Source organism: Sminthopsis crassicaudata, chromosome 5 (genome assembly GCF_048593235.1).
Source record: "Sminthopsis crassicaudata isolate SCR6 chromosome 5, ASM4859323v1, whole genome shotgun sequence".
Classification (NCBI taxonomy): Eukaryota; Metazoa; Chordata; class Mammalia; order Dasyuromorphia; family Dasyuridae; genus Sminthopsis; species Sminthopsis crassicaudata.
The window spans coordinates 123,778,210-123,796,052 of NC_133621.1; the positions used below are offsets into that span (position 1 = coordinate 123,778,210).

Genomic DNA, 17,843 nt, shown 5'->3' on the forward strand with positions numbered 1-17,843 from the left:
CACTTCTTACAAAAACCCAAGCTGATCTCATACATTAAATAAAGATGGATTTAGGAATACTAATGAAAACTTGGTATAAAAAATGTATTAAGACTTAGAAATAACCTCACATGGACTCATTGTGAATTACCTCTTTGCAATGGCCTGAGAACCATTGGACCTAAGGTATCCTGTTGATGGAAAATCCCTGCTCTTCTCCCCTCTTGATTTGGAAATATCAAATGGAGCTTTTATTATGGAGAAAATATGGAAAGAATTTGGCAGGACACCTTGGTTTTGGAGATATCATCTGATTCCTAAATTTTTAGGGGATGAGAGAAGATATACCCTTTAATACCCTTGTCCCTATTTTTTTCTTCATGTTCCCTTGTGTACATCCTGTAAAATCACATGGTTTTTCTTTAAACAAAAAGAATTAAAGATTCTATTATTTCCATCATTGATTGGCTTCTGTGATCCTCCAGAAATGAAACTAAGTAATGGACCCCAATGGCCATAATTCCAAATTTAAATACTATATATCATTTTCTAATAAACTTAATAATAATAATGATTAACTTGATAATATCAATAAAAACAATAATAATGGTTAGCATTTAAATAGCATTTTAAGATTTGTCAAGTGTTGCATGTGTGTTGTTTCATGGTATCCTCACAACAATAGGTGCTAAGGTATAAGATTACATGGGAGAGCTGTTGGAGTACAGGGGAGCCATCTGACATTGACTACAGGAGATCCAATCCAGACCTGCAGAATGGATCTCCTCTTGTGAGAGGATGATACAAGGAGACTGAGAGGCAGTTGCTGTTCTCTGACCTCTTTGACTGAGAAGCCATTGTGTTGTCTGACTTCTCTCCTCTTCCCTCTGCCTCCAATTTATCTCATTCCTAATCGGCAACATCTGTGTCAGCAAAGGCTGCCCTGCAACTCCTTCACATGTTATGATCCACAGCTGTGGAGGCTCTTGGAGAATTGACCTGTCCCTTAACACTAAGGAAGTGCCATCATACTCAGCTCATAAGTATTTGAGGATAAATTTGTACTTGGGTCTTTTTGACTTGGAATTCAGGCTTCTTACTTCCTGTACCCTCTTACTGCTTTATGAATGTAACCACACACTTAGAACAGCAATGTTAATGAAGAGAACAAAAGATGGACCATCTGAAAAAAGGTAAAACAATTAGATAGATGTTTCTCTTTTATAAGTGGAGATAATGTATTTAGTGTGGTATGGTTGGCAGGCCAGCTTATTCTTTGGCAGCCAGAGTTTAAGGATTTCTATTCAGAAAACAAGGCATAATACTTATATCCTAACTATGGAGAAGGATTAAGTTGAACAGTTCTTCCAGTTTTTCAAATCTGAGTCAACAAATGAGATTACATTATCTTTTCCCTTGAACTCTAAGCACTGACACCTAAAATGGATTTAACTCTAATAGTAGTTCTCTGTTGATAATCTGGAAACAAGAAAAATACCATTGATATCATACCCTTTGATGTAAGTTCAACTGGCACAAATCTTCTTTCATGATGCAAGGCTTTCCATCAGCTTTCCTAGGATGCAGGCAGATGAGAAGATCCCAAGAGCCTGATTCACCTAACAGGAAGAGAAGAGACATTTGTTGACTAATTAGGTAGAAATATCACATAACTCTTTTTGTTAAATGATCAAAAAGCTTATGAAATAAGTGGAAAGATATTCTGATAATCTAAGTGAAAAAAATTCTTAATTTCTTAAATGATGATAAAATTTAATCTTGATAGCTTCTAAAACTGATAATTTCAACTGTGGTTTTTGTTTCATTGTTTAATTATTCTTTTAAAAAATATTATTGGGACATCCAAATATTTTAACAAGTGTTGTGAAATTCTCAAAATAAATTTCATAGTAGAATAAATCTGAATTCATTAAAATGAATCGTACCTTGCAGTCTTTTGTCTGAGTGAAAGATATGTTTTGTTTGGGGTTTAATTATGCAATTAAGCAACAATTCTAGCATGTCAAAATATTAAGTAATAGAAATGTTGTTTAAAATAGACATTTTAGTCCAACTGTGTAATTTGACAAATAAGAACATGAAATACTCATACTTACCTAAACTAACAAAGCTCAAAAAGAGCATATCTAAGATTAACAGTTTTATGACTTACCATGCTCTTTAACCTCTCTTAATCAATATTTTAACAATTGAAATGACAAAATAATCTTAGATGACTTTGTACATATAAATTTTAAATACTTTATAATCTTTTGATGAAAGGTTTCCTCTCTTTTCTTACAAAAAGTACCTAGCTACTTACACATATTAGGAGCTCAATAATTATTTGTCATTAATAAGCTTATGGCAGAATTACAGATCAGATCATTTATTTTTGTTCTAATGAAATAAAAATGCTCTGGGGAAAAATGCATTTCACTATTCCTTAGTGACCACAAAAAAACAAAAATCTTAACAAAAAGTGTCAAACCATAGAAAGAACACATCTTACAGACAGAAAGATCTGGGTTCAAATTCTGGCTTTCATACTTCTTTATCTGTATGGTCTTGGAAAAGGTCACATGTTTTGGCATAAGTTTCCTCACTTATGTAATTAGGATATTTGTTTAGATTAAGGCTTCTTAATCTTTTTTTTTTTTTTTTTAATGTAATGGACCCCTCTAACAGGCTGGTAAAGTCTATGTACTCAGATTAATGTTTTTAAATGTGTAAAATAAAATACATAAAATACATAAGAGAAACCAATTATATTGAAGTAAAGTTATCAGCATATATTATTAAATATATTTTTATTAAATATTTCCTAGTCACATGTAAAAAATATAATGCTCATTAAAAATCTTTTGAAAAAATTCTCACAATAGCATTCCATCATTATCATATATTGCATATCATATATTATCAGCCATTCTTCAGATGATGGACACTCCCTTGATTTCCATTTCTTTGCCACAAGAAGAACTACTATAATTATTTTTGTACAAATAAATTTTTTTCCCTTTTAAAAATTTCTATGGGATGCTATAGAGGGCCGCAGAGAGTGGGGGAACTCTGGGTAAGGTATAAGACCTTATATAGGGTATAAAGCCCTTCAGACAATGTCTGGTTTGGTTTTCCACCTCCCTTTGGTGTTCTCATCCTTCCTGAGAAGTCAAGGAGGGCGTGACCACCTGTATTCTACTTGAAGCAAGGGATACTTACAGTAAAGAGAGGCATTAACATATCAATAGCAGGGTAATTATAGTTAGCATTTGCTCAGTGTGATTGATGACATAATGATTCTCTAGTTGGCACATACTTAGTATGCTGTAATGATATAATCATACCAAGATATTTAAGGGCTGAGAGGACTTGAAATAAAGACTCCATCTTTTATCATCCTTTTGAGTCTTCTGCCTTCTTCACGCCTCCACTAAGACCAAGGCTGGTCCTGAGATCCTCCAGAGACCTAGTCTGAATGATATATTTTGGCACCCCAATTTGGGGTCTCTAGAAAGCACACTACATTTTGGCACCCAACATGGAGCACTAGAAAGAAGGACACTCCATTTTGGTGCCCAATGTGGGGCCTCCATTAAAGACCCTATAGGATGCAGACCTAATAGTGGTATTGCTGGATCAAAGCATATATACAATTCTGTACCTCTTTGGGCATGGTTCCAAATTCTTCTCAAGAATTGTTGGACCAGTTCACAACTCTGTGAGAGTCTAAATTTTTCCATGCCTCCTCCAGGATTTCTCATCCTTTTTTTTCTGTCAGTCTATCTGATAGGTATAATGTAATATCTCAGAGTTGTTTTAATTTGCATTTTTCTGATCAGAAGTGATTTAAAGCAAATGTGATTAAGGATAGCTTTAATATTTTCTGAAAACTGTCTATTAATTTATCAATTGGGGAATGACCCTTATTTTTATAAATGTGTATCAGTTTCCTGTATAGTTGAGAAATGAGTCCTTTTTCTGTAAACATTTTTTTCTATGTTTTTTTTCCCCAGATGAATCTTGTCACTTTTTTCTAACTTTACAAAATCATTCTTTTGTGGTTTAATTGGTATGACACTGTGCACATAAATTAACTTAGGTAAAATTATCATGTTTATTATATTGGCTTGGTCTATCCATGAGCAATTAATATTTATCTAATTGTTGAACTCTATATTTATGTGAAAAGTATTTTGTTGTGATTATATAATCCCTGGGTTTGTCTTGGCAGGTAACTTCCAAAGTATTTTATAATGTCTATAGTTATTTTAAATGAAGTTTTTCTTTCTATATCTTGTTGCTGGGTTTTGTTGGTAGTATAAAGAAATACTGATAATTTATGGGGGTTTATTTTATATCCTGTAATTTTCCTGAAGTTTTTAATTGTTTCAACTAGATTTTTAGGTGATTCCTTAGGGCTTTCTAAGAATATTGTCATATTATCTTTAAAGAGTGATTCTAGTAAAAAAAATTAATAATCTTTGTTTCATTCCTAATATTAGGAAGACTTCAAGTTTATTCATGTTACATATGATGCTTGCTCTTAGTTTTAGTACTATTTATCATTTTAAGAAAGCATGTATTGACTCCTCTGCTTTCAAATGTTCTTAATAGTAATGGGTATTTTTTTTTTTGTCAAAGGCTTTTTTTGCTTCTCTTGATATACTCATGTGATTCTTGTTTTCATTATTGATATAGTCAATTATGCTAATAATTTTTCCAATATTAAACCAGCCCTGCCTTCCTAGTATAAACCCCATATAATCATAGTTTAGGATCTTTGTGACATAGTAATGTAATCTCTTTGCAAGTATTTTACTTAAAAGTTTTGCATTTATATTTATTAAGGAAATTTGTATTTTTCCCTCTCTATTTTTTGTTTTCCCTCGGTTAAGTAGCTAAACCATTCTTACAGAACTCTTTCTTTACATAGTTTGTCTAATGATTTACATAATATTGGGATTAACTGCTCCTTAAATGTTTGGTGGAATTTACTTGTTTTGCTGGGTATGTTATTCTAGGTTATAAAATCAGATATTTTGCCTTCTGGAATATCATATGGCACATCTTCCTTTTCTTTAAAATGGTAATTGCTAAACACTGTGTGATCCTCAATATGATGAGGTTTTCAATGTTAGGTATGATTAGCAGAGGAATTGATCCCTGAGGAGAAAGAGATTAGTTTAACTCCATGACCCCATCCTCTGAGGAAGTCATCCTGGCTGAAATCTAAATTATGTCAAATCCCTGAGACTCACCATCTGTTAAGGACTCAAGCAGTCTCACATTGTCATCCCCTGTCAGAAATCCTAGGCGTGTCTCTGAAGTTAAATTGTCCCTATAAAATCTACTTACAAGCTATCCCATAGGTTTGAATGAGGGAGGAAAGGAAAGGCATTATGTCAAGATTGAGACTTTTTCACACTGATATTTTGAGAGCTACATTTTGGAAGTTTGAAGTGCTTCTAAAATGGTGTGATCTGGGGAGAAGTCGATCACTGTTCTCACTCTAGTCCCTACCCAGGAAGGCCCCTAATCCTTTGGGATTACAAATAATATCACCCCTTAGGGCCCTTGTTCCTTGGAATAGAAGTGAAACTCTTCTTCAGGGTTCCTTATCCCTTTTGACAAAACCAATACTGTCCCCTCAAGTTTTACACTCTCTCTTGATTGAAAGTGCTTTTCTCTGCTTTTGAACTACAACCTAGAAATTGGTGTTACTTTGTTCAATCTTCATTGAATAGACAATAGAATTTCCAAACAGGAATGAAAAAAGTATAAATAATACTTTTTGCTTGCTTCTGCATATATCATCTGTTCTGTTTGTCATTATAGTAATAAGAGCTCCTGCTCTTATTTCTACATTATTGCCATGAGCATATTTATCTTTACGTGGAATGAAGTAGCTTTCAAGAAACAAAAAAAAGTTACCAAATGATAATCTAAATCATATCTTTTTTGAAATTCCCTATAGTCATTTTTGACACTGAAGGACACTTTGACTTCAAAGAGGGCCTCTATAAAAGTAACACATATAAAAAGGAGCAAAGATACATCACATTTAGGCATGAAATTTCATTCTTTATTAATCTAGTGACTTTTTTTGGCAAACACTGTAGTGAGTTTCCATGTTTTATTGACAGAAGGGAAATTTATTTTCACAAAAATGCCCAAATAATAGAACACAAATTCAAATATGTATACTTTTGCATTATTTCCCTAATTTACATTAAACATCTTTAAATATATAATTAGGATAACTCAGTCCCAAAGAAGAAATATGAGAATTCATTGCCTTCTAACCTTTGCAGAGAATGTGTAGAACACTGCATAAAAAATCCAATTTCTTTTGATATGTTGATTAGTTCTGCTGAATTGCTTTCTTTTTTCTCTTTTTAGAAAAAAAAATTCTTATTATAAAGGATCAAAGAGAGAAAGAGATGGGATATACTGGAATATTTAAGTGATATAAAAGCAAAAAAAAAATCAAAATAAATTTTAATGCATATACTTTTAAATTATACTATGACTTTTAGGACAACTTATATATGCACACATATGTATATAGTCATATCAGAAGAGAATATTTACCATACTTTAGTTGACTTGAAAAGATTTATTCTTGGGATTTGTAAATGTTGCAAAATAAATTATGGCTATTTTTAAAAAATAACTTTGCACTGCTAATTCCCATGCCTCTCTTACACAACTGTTGCTTTTGAGAAAATCACAAACCTGTTTATATACATTGTAAGCAGCTCTTCCAGCCAACATGGAATGTTATATAATAGTTCAAATAACTTTCTCTTAGTCTACACTTCTGCCACTCACAATACTTTCTGGTTTGATTCTGGGGGAAAAGGAAAGTTTTTTTTCCCATTTTGTTTCACTTCTGACTAAAAGGAGGAAGCACTGAAAATCCCAATAGGGAAACTCCTCTCATAAGATCTTATGTTCCCAGCTAAACATTACAAACAGTTATAAGAAGGCTAGAATAAAAAGAACAGTAGAAAATATATTGCCTATACTCCCTAAACTAATCTATTTATTTAGTGCCATACCAATCAGACTCCCAAGAAACTATTTTAATGACCTAGAAAAAATAACAACAAGATTCATATGGAAGAACAAAAGGTCTAGAATTTCAAGGGAATTAATGGAAAAAAAAGAAAAATCAAATGAAGGTGGCCTAGCTGTACCTGACCTAAAACTATATTATAAAGCAGCAGTCACCAAAACCATTTGGTATTGGCTAAAAAATAGATTAGTAGATCAATGGAATAGTTTAGGTTCACAAGACAAAATAGTCAATAACTATAGCAATCTAGTGTTTGACAAACCCAAAGATCCCAATTTTTGGGATAAGAATTCATTATTTGACAAAAACTGCTGGGAAAACTGGAAATTAGTATGGCAGAAATTAGACATGGACCCAAACTTAACACCAAGATAAGATCAAAATGGGTCCATGATTTAGGCATAAAGAACAAGATCATAAATAAATTAGAGGAACATAGTATAGTTTGCCTCTCAGACTTGTGAAGGAAAAAGGAATTTGTGATCAAAGAAGAACTAGAGATCATTATTGACCACAAAATAGAAAATTTTGATTACATCAAATTAAAAAGCCTTTGTACAAACAAAACTAATGCAAAAAAAAAAAATTAGAAGGGAAGCAACAAACTGGGAAAACATTTTTACAGTTAAAAGTTCTAATAAAGGCCTCATTTCCAAAATATAAAGAGAATTGACTCTAATTTATAAGAAATCAAGCCATTCTCCAATTGATAAATGGTCAAAGGATATGAACAGACAATTTTCAGATGATGAAATTGAAACTATATCCACTCATATGAAAGAGTGTTCCAAATCACTATTGATCAGAGAAATTCAAATTAAGTCAACTCTGAGATACCACTACACACCTTTCAGATTGGTTAAGATGTCAGGAAAAAATAATGATGAGTGTTGGAGGGGATGTGGGAAAACTGGGACATTGATGCATTGTTGAAGGAGTTGTGAACGAATCCAACCATTCTGGAGAGCAATCTGGAATTATGCCCAAAAAATTATCAAACTGTGCATACCCTTTGATCCAGCAGTGCTACTACTGGGCTTATATCCCAGAGAAATACTAAAGAAAGGAAAGGGACCTGTATGTGCCAAAATGTTTATGGCAGCCCTTTTTGTAGTGGCTAGAAACTGGAAAATGAATAGATGCCTATCAATTGGAGAATGGTTGGGTAAATTGTGGTATATGAATGTTATGGAATATTATTATTCTATAAGAAATGACCAGCAGCATTTTTGTTTTTCTTCCCAGGTTATTTTTACCTTCTGAATCCAATTCTCCCTGTGCAACAAGAGAACTGTTCGGTTCTGCCACATAATATTGTATCTAGGATATACTATAACATATTTAGCATGTATAAGACTGCTTGCCATCTAGGGGAGGGAATGAGGGAGGGAAGGGAAAAGTCAGAACAGAAATGAATACAAGGGATAATGTTGTAAAAAATCACCCAGGCATATGTTTTATGAATTAAAAGTTATAATAAAAAAAATTTAATTAAAAAAAAGAAAATATATTGCCCAGTTTTTAAATCAAAAGATTTGTTCACCTCTCCCTTAATACCACTTCTATCTCTCCCTTTAAAACTTCACACCTCATACAAAACTAGAATTGTAAAAAATGTTTCTAAAACTTTAGAAAAAAATCAAATATTAAAAATTTACAATTGGATGACCTTGTGAAGTCAGTAGCATTTACTGCCTCTTTTCTCTGTGTAAAGTATTGTACTAAGTACTATGAGAAATTCCCAAGAATGCAATGGACAATGCTTGATCTAGTTGATATGGTAACAGGTTCAAATTCTCACTCTGCCGTTTGTGTGACTCTATCTCTTCATATCTAAATTGAAGAGTCTAGATTACATGGTCTGTAAGTTCCATTTTAGCTCTAAGTTTATGATGGTATGATCTTATGATTCCAAGACTACAACAATGCCAGAGCAACACATTCAGAAGCCAATTCTTATTGATTGAATATATAAAGCATAATGAAGCTTCCACAATGGTTCTGGCCTTAATAACTTCAAAATCCTTATAAAGGATTTCCTCGTCTTTAGTCTCACTCCATGAATTCATCCTTTAATACACATCCTAAATCACTATTTAATATACATCCTAAATCACTATTTTTACTGTGTTCCTTTTATAATTAATCATTTAAAATTTAAAAAAAAAAAAAATGAATGCCCAGTACTACTTGGTGGTTTCCTCTGCAAACTCCACAGTTTGGCATAAAAGTTATATCTCTACAATTCTACATCTTATGTTTCTTCAAAAGATGCTCTATTTCAGTCAGACCTATCTTCTTACAGAATTCTCTGTATATAACATGTAGATTTTCAATCCTCTGTCTTTCCTCATCTGGCTTCTTTTACTGTGAATGACCTTCCCTTTCTTCTCTGATAATACAAATGTTATGTTTTCTTTAAGATCAAACTCAAGATGACCTCATTTTAGAATTCCTTCCCACACTAACCCTAGACCACAAGGTTTCCCAAAACACAGTACACTGTATGACATAATTTAACACTTGATTATATCTTCTTTTGAACTCTTCTACATTTCCTTCTTTTATATACACATTTTTTTTCCTCCAAGTAGATTAATAATTCCTTTTTTTATAAGAATTGTGTTTGCTGGTTACTTCATTCATTCTCACATTCTTTCCATAATAGAAAAATAGTAGGAACCTATTAAAGAAATTATTAGATTTAGATATGTTTAACCAAGAAAGTCTTGTTGAGGTGATTTTCAACTGATATTCAAAGAAGTGATACTACTAAATAGTTTTAATTCAATTCAATTTGACAAAATGATCAGTAAGCACTTTGTATAAAGCATTTTGTATAAAACAAAATGCTATATAATGGAGAGATAGATTAAAAAAAAAAAAAAAAAAAAAAAAAAAACATAGTTCCAGCTCTTAAAGATCTTTCTTTCTATTTGGGGGTGGCAAAAATCACAGAACCCATATATAGAAATGTAAAAGAACTCAACTGGGGACTTCAAGGAAGCCTTCCTCAAGTAGGTGAAACTTGAACTACACATAGAACAGGGGTTTATAGCTTTGAAGTACTTTTGATTCATGAATAGATTTTAGATTGGGAATTGTATGAGTATATATGTATAAAATGTAAATATAGTAAAAATAATATATTAATAGATAACATTTTTTCAATCTAAGTATATGTATGTTGTGTATATATATATATATATATATATATATATATATATATATATATATATATATATATATGTATGTATAATTTCCTTAACTTTTGATTTCCTTTGCAATCCTATCAATCCTATTTTATGCATTTAAAAACTTGATTATGAGCAGGGATCCAAAGGCTTCTTCAGACTTCCAAAGATATCTATGACAGAAAAATAATCTCTACCTAAGAAGAATTAAAAGATTGTGAGAGGTGGAGACAAGGAGAAGGTTCATTCCAGGCTTAGGAAGCAGTCTATACAAAAAGACAAAGGAAAAATGGATTATTGAGTTTGGGAAAGTACAGGTTGGTGGGAACATAGACTCCATGAAGGAAGTAACAGAAAATAAATCTGGAAAGTAGGTTAGGGAGTCACATTGTACAGAGTTTTGACTGAAAAGTAAAGATTTTGAATTTTATCGTAGAGAAAATAAGGAACCCCTGAAAGTTTTTGAGCACAGAAATGATATGATCAGGTCTGTGAGCTAGGAAAATGACTTTGGCAGCTATGTGTAGAATGGATTAGAGAGGAGAGAGAGAAGAAGGAATTAGATAGACTCTATAACTCCCAGAATCCCCAATCGAAGTAAAAATTCACAGATAGTATTAAATGGCTACACAGCAAAATGAAAAAGATTTAACAGGATCAACTGCTCTTTTTTTTTTTTTTCATTAAGAATTACAGTAACTAAAAGTTTCATAACATAATGAAGACCAGGAATCAATTCAGGGAATGAACTTTGGGATGAATAGGAATGAATGTACAGCTGAATAATAACCTTTTTTTTAATGCAGTTTTATTTTGTTTTGTTTTTTAAACAGCATAACATTTCCTAAATCTCTTTTATAATTAAAATGTTCTCTTTCACAATCTCTGACTGCCTTCACAGAGCAAGATAGACAAATCCTTATCATGATTCTACTTCTTTATCTACTAAAAGGGAATTTAAAATAGCAATAAATTCATAGCCTATCAGACAAGTGACAGTTGTGCCAAACAATTGCAAAATTATTTGTTATATATCTTATGGCAATGATGAGATTCTAGAGACAGTTTGACAAGGATACTTAACAAATACTAATTGTAAGCATCTTTCTTTAATATATCAGTAATTTTTAGCCACTGCTTTCCAACTGGTCATTCAGAGTCATTAATATTTCACTGTTATCGGTTAGAATGCTATATTTGTTTCTACTTTCTGATACTGTTTCCATTGAGGAGTTGTTGCATACAAAGTAAACAATCATTTCCTGGAATGCAGAAAAGAGCTCCATGGTCCATGTGGTCTGTAGGGTCAAGACTTTCATCCAAACAACAGCAGATGGGTGTGAAATTCACTCCACTTTTTGTGTGCTATCCTGCCTGGGTTTTAACTCCATCAGACAAGTTGACCTCCCCTTCCCCCATTAATATCCTCTGGTGTCCTGTCCCTTCCAAACCTTACTTTCTGTGTTGTGTTCCCATTTAAACTATAAGTTTTTTGAGGGTAGGGACTCTCTTTAAAAGTTATATACCCGGTGGTTAGTATAGTACCTGGTACTTAATAATTATTTATTGGATTAAATTGGATTGTTCACATAGGCCAGTGTTTATTTTCAGTGAGGGAGAACTTGGAATTTCTAAGTTGCTGAATATAGTTTTAAAATATAAATAGCAGATCAATAAATTGAGCTGGACCAGAATATTGAAACATATCTTACCATCTTTCTGAGAAAGGTGGAAATATAGAAAAGGTCAAGGAGAATAAATCATTAAGATAGAAGAAGAAAAGATATTTTGATGTATTCTGCCTTGCAGACTGTTTATTAAACTGAAGGATATAGGACTGAAGTAAGAAAATGTTAGCTTTTAGTTAAAGTTTAAAGAAGTTATAACGACAACTATTATATTCTGTGTAACATACTTATTGGAGATTTTCCCATAAAACTTGTAAATCAGAATGGAGTGGAACAGATTCTAAAAACAAAGCTGGGAAAATTAGGTTGTCCAAAGGATTTCCAGGATAAATAACTACAAGTGCCAACTTTCTATTCCCTAGATTAAATATATATTGGATACAGTAAGAGTTTATTTGATGGGGCCAAGAGTAGTTGAATAAGATTTGGCATTCCGTTAGGAGAAATGATCAATGACAACAGCAGCGATTCACATTTTATATAGTGTTTTCAGATTAACCAACTGCTTTCTTTTCAACAATGCTGGAAAGCAGCTAATGCAAGTAAAATTATCCATCTTTTACAGATGAAGAAAGTGAAACCCTGAGAAGTTAAAAGACCATACCCATTACACAGCTTGTAAGTAAACTGAGGCCAGATTCCCACAATCTCAAAGATTCTAAAAGTAATGTACTTTTATTCAGTAGGCCATTTTGAAAAATATCAGCAAACAGCAATTCTTCCTCCATCTTCATCCAAATCTTTTCATGTCTATGAGTCATAAGGTTATGGGAATATATATATTGAGAATAGTTTTCTCCTAGGTAAAGTGAGGGAGTTAAATGGATGTTGAGATCCCTTCCATCTGTAAATATATGGTCCAATGAACATGGTAGGTTCCTCACAAATAATAGACTATCACTAAGGTGTAACAGTGGGAGGAAAAAGCAGTGCATCTGCAGTCAGATGACCTGTCTTCAGATCCAGGGTCTGCCAAATTACTGTAGTAACTTTGTAACTACCCTTGTTAACTCCACTCCTGGCTCTATCCCTTTTGAAAGATAGACAATGAAGATCATTTACCCTTGCTCCATTGCAGAGTAAATCTTGAACCTGCTTCCTCTACCTTTTAGCAGAATGATCTCTCTCATTGTAGCTCTTAATGGCCACCCAGTTTGGGAATACATTGGCAATTTTCTACCTCAGTGTTTGTCCTTTCAGTAACTCAGAGGATTCAGTGAATACAAGGGATTACAGAGGATACAATGTCTTCTTGGCATACTATAATACCAGGGGAGTGCTAAATTAGAACAGAATTATTGTTATCTTGTGAATCTGGGCTGCTAGATATCTTCTAAACAGATAAATTGCCAAAAATAATTTGAATAATTCTATCCAGCATGCCCTGAAGGGATAAAAAAAGTTTAGGGACAATTTAAAGTAGATTGATGAGTATGTTTAGCTTCTAGAGTGGTGGGAAGTGCTGGTGGGGAATAGAGGAGGGAAGTTGGGGAGGAGAAGTAAATCTTCTGAAAACTGGAAGAAAGGGGATGTAAAAATATAAAAACCACCCTCACCCAATTTGGTTGCAGTGTTGGAGGACTATGAAAATTCAAGGAGTGAAGGAGAGGGTGAATGAACTTGTATGTGACAAGAGGTTGTCAGTAAACATAGCAGAAGGGAGGATCATCAGGCTGGATGCATCCTGGTTTGGTCCAGAATTTGAGCTGTGGCGCCATAGAGAAAACCCAAAATATCACCTCTGCCATCCTGAAATAGATCTAAAAAAATTTTTTAAAAGACTTTTTCCTTGAGGAGAAAAACTGACATCACTTGATGGTCACTTGAGAGCCCTTTCAAAGAAACATGCTAGAGAATAGCAAAAGAGATTCTGATCAATATGGTGGAAAGAATAATGTATATTAAAATCAAAAGATCTGGGTCCAAATCATTCTCTATTTTTGTTAACCTGTGTGACTATGGTCAAAGCCTTTTAATCTTTCTGAGCCTCAGTTCATAAATTATAATATTGGAGTATTGAAACTTACACCCTCTAAAATCTCTTATACCTGTAATAGAAATGACTGTATAGCACATTAAGGTTTACAACGTTCTTTAAAAGTTTTATCTCACTTGATTTTCATAATAATCAGTGTTGAGAAGCCACATGCTGTACTGGATAGTGGTCTAGTCATCAAGAGTTGAATTCAAATTCCTACCTTGATGCATTCTAGCTGTCTGACCCTGGGCAAGCAGTTTAACCTCTCAGTGCTCTTGTTAATTCTGAGGCTATATCCTTTTTTAAAAAAATACTCTTTTATTTGTCCAGATACATGAAAAGATAGTTTTAAATATTCATCTTTTTTGTTAGCTTTTTATTTTCAAAACAAATAAATAAATAGTTTTCAACATTTACCCTTGCAAAACCTTTTTTGCAATTTTTTTCTCCCTATCTTCCCTCCACTCCCTCCCCTAAATGGCAAATAATCCAATATATGTTCAACATATGCAATTCTTCTATATTATTTCCATATTTATCATGCTGTACAAGAAAAATAAGATCAAAATGGAAAAAAAAATAAGAAAGAAAACAAAAAGCATGAAAACAACAAAAAAGGTGAAAATGCTATGTTGTCATCCTTCCACATTCAGTCCCAACAATCCTCTTTCTGGATGCAGATAGCTCTCTTCACCAAAGATCATTGTAATAGGCCTGAATCATCTCATTGTTGAAAAGAGCCACATCCATCAGAATTGATCATTGCATAATCTTGTTGTTGCTGTGTCCAACATTCATTTTTGCAAAGCCTTGAGTTCCAAATTTTTCTCCCTCTCCTCCACCCTTTCCTCTCCTCAAGACAGCAATAATACAATATGTAGGTTAAACATTGCAATTCTTCTAAATGCTTCCATATTCATCATGCTGTGCAAAAAATCAGTTAAAATGGAAAAAACACAAGAAAGAAAAGAAAAAAAAAAACTAAGCAAACACCATCACCAACAACAAAGGTGAAAATACCATGCTTTGATCCACATTTAGCCTCCATAGTTCTCTCTTTGTAAGCATATGGAACTTTTCATTACAAGCCTATTGGAACTGCCTTGAATCACTTCGTTGTTAAAAAGAGCCAACTCCATCACAGTTGGTCATCACATAATCTTCTTATTAGTGTGTACAATGTTTTCTTGGTTTTGCTCACTACACTCAGCTATTCATGTAACTCTTTCCAAGCCTTTCTGAAGTTAGCCTGCTTATCATTTCATATAGAACAATAATATTTCATTACATTCATATACCATTATTTATTCAGCCATTCCCTATCTGAAGAGCATCCACTCTGAAACAATATCTTGCAGAGAAGGTGTTGTTCTGCAAAGGTAGAGAGAGTTTTCCTCTCTAGGAGTCCCTATATCAATGAAAACACAGGACCAGTCCCAATATTTGTTTATAGATGACAAAAGTTGATAGAAGTTAAATAATCTACCCAGAGTCACTTAGCTAATAAGCATCTTACACAGGATTTGAATTCTTTTTTTTTTTTTTTTCTGGTTCCAAAGTCAGGACTCTAACTACTACACCATTCAACTGCTTGTAAATATATGAGACTACACTCTAGTAACCATACTTATTGGACTCTCAAAGCTATAGAGAGCTACAGAAGCCTCAAAACTCTAAAAATGATGCCATGTGCTACTAAGAATTATGAAGAACAATGCTTGCTGGGTACCCTACTTGATGATGGTAGCTAGTTACAGGACTCCTTCTTTCCTCTTGGTACAGAACACCATTGTTGCGAGCTGTCGTCTCTAGAAGCTGCTGGATTGCTCTCTGGGAAGAGATCTGCTGTGTCTACTCAAATCTCTCAGACAGATTCTTCTTCCTGTAACGAACCTTTGTCTCCACGCAGTTGCTGTTAACTCTTGTCCTTAGAAGTGACTTCCCTTCCTGCAGAGAGCCCCGTCAGGCCTGATGTAATGCAGAGAGTCTTTCTTCTTGAATCCTGGCTCTGAATCTCCTCTAGCTCTTATCCTTCTCCAGGCCGATCTGCTCTCTGCGCCCAGTGCTGTGTCTTTTATCCTCCCAGAGAATGGGCGTGGGATAATGCAAGGGCTTCTGGGAAGAACCACCCCAGCCAATGAGCTTGCCCCCTCTATCAAGTCAACCTGAGTTCTCACCTTGTAATTGTCCAGAAAACCTGAGTTCTCACTTAGTAATCCTAACATCTCCCCCTTTCTTTTGATTTAGAACATAGGACAGTCATGACCTTGAAACATAAATCCATCAATATGGGAAGTATTACAGATAATTACATAAATGACCTTGAAACATAAATCCATCAATATGGGAAGTATTACAGATAATTACATAAATTACATAAGCACATAGTAACATAGTAACATAACACATGCTAGAAGTATATAACATAATCATAAATTGAAAATTTATAAATGTCCATAAGTCCATTGTCCATTAGTCTCATCTTGTGTGAGGAAGTCCAATGATTCCTGCTGGTTTTTAAAGTTCTTTAACAGTCTTATTATTATCCATGCTCTTTCAGTGTCAGATGTTTCTTAGCTCTTCTCCTTTATTTTGAGGTTTTTCTCTTTTTCTGTCTCTCTCTGATGGACAAGGCGAATATGACTCGTTGGCACCCATCTGATTCCTTTTCCTGCTGAAGAAATACAAGCAAACCCTCTCTCCCAGGCAGTTAACCTATCTAATTACCTTCTATTTACCACTTTCTAAATATCTTCTCATCATTTGGCAATTACATTGGAATTGTTTGCACTGGACACAGCCCTGTTGGTTTAAAAGGCCTGTATTCTCCCCAAGTGTAATCCATTTTTGCAATCTGATTGCCTTTTGACTGACTTATCAGGTAACCCCTTTCTGCCATGTGATTGCTTTTCTGCTGGTTGATCAAATCAGAGTCCTGACTTTCTAAAGGCTCTTTGGGTGTAACATCAGCTGCCATCATGCCCCAAGTCTTTTTTGCCTGGGGCCCTGGACCTGGGCCCCTCATCCCATTTCCCTGAATTATTCTACACTCTGATGCCCAATGGAGTCCTCTGTTGCATTTTGGACATAGGCTTTTAGGTCTTCTTTCACCCTGTCTTCTTACTGTATCTCCATACCTACACTGAGCTCTTAGATGCCCAATTTTTCCACATTGAAAACATCGCCGAGTTTCTCTAGAAGGCCCTTGCCAGGAGGGACCCTGTCTTTCCACATTCATCATTGTCCGGGTGTAAAAAGCATTTGTTCCCACTGTAGCACAGCGTCTTATGATCTCCTCTAAAGGAGCATCTTTGTCTAATCCCCATATAATTCTTTTGCAAATCTCGTTGGCATTTTCCTTAGCCAGATGTCTGGTCATTATTTCTGTAGCTGAATTTTCTCCAATAGTTCTTTTGACAGCAGTTTGCAAACGTCCCACAAAATCTGCAAAAGGTTCATTGGGACCTTGCTGTATTTTAGTGAAAGCCTCTCCACGATCTTTCTGTCCAGGAAGGACACCCCAAGCTTTTATTGCAGCCTTTGCAATTTGTTCATATATTGTCATGGTATAATCAGTCTGTTCTGAATTCTCTCCATACCGACCTTCACCAGCCAAGTGCTCAAAAGTGAATTGTGTGTTAACTCCTATTTCCAAATTGCATCTGACTTGAATTTTACATAATTCATGAAATTCCGAAAGCCATAATAAATTTTCTCCAGGTTCCAGGCATATCCTTGCTATGGATTTCCAATCATTCGGGGTTAGGACTTCATAAGACAAACCATCTAGTAACATTTTGACATAAGCTGATGTAGCCCCATAAAGGGTACAACCTTTTTTCAAATCCTTAATTTTATTCAAATCTAAAGGTGCATATCTTCTCCTTTTTTTACCTACAGAGTCAATATTTTCAATCACAGGA

The 17,843-nt window shown here is 34.0% G+C and overlaps 1 protein-coding gene across 2 annotated transcripts in view; it reads right to left on the reverse strand.

Moving 5' to 3' along the window:
- CPED1 (cadherin like and PC-esterase domain containing 1) overlaps positions 1-17,843 on the reverse strand; it is a 404,819-nt gene that overhangs the window by 316,798 nt on the left and 70,178 nt on the right. For both annotated transcript variants that reach the window (XR_012482383.1, XM_074268145.1), the window contains exon 4: positions 1,492-1,598. Coding sequence is in view for 1 of the 2 variants with exons in the window: in XM_074268145.1 (XP_074124246.1) it covers positions 1,492-1,598 (107 nt within the window). In the remaining variant the exon portion in view is untranslated. The remainder of the gene's footprint in view (positions 1-1,491; positions 1,599-17,843) is intronic.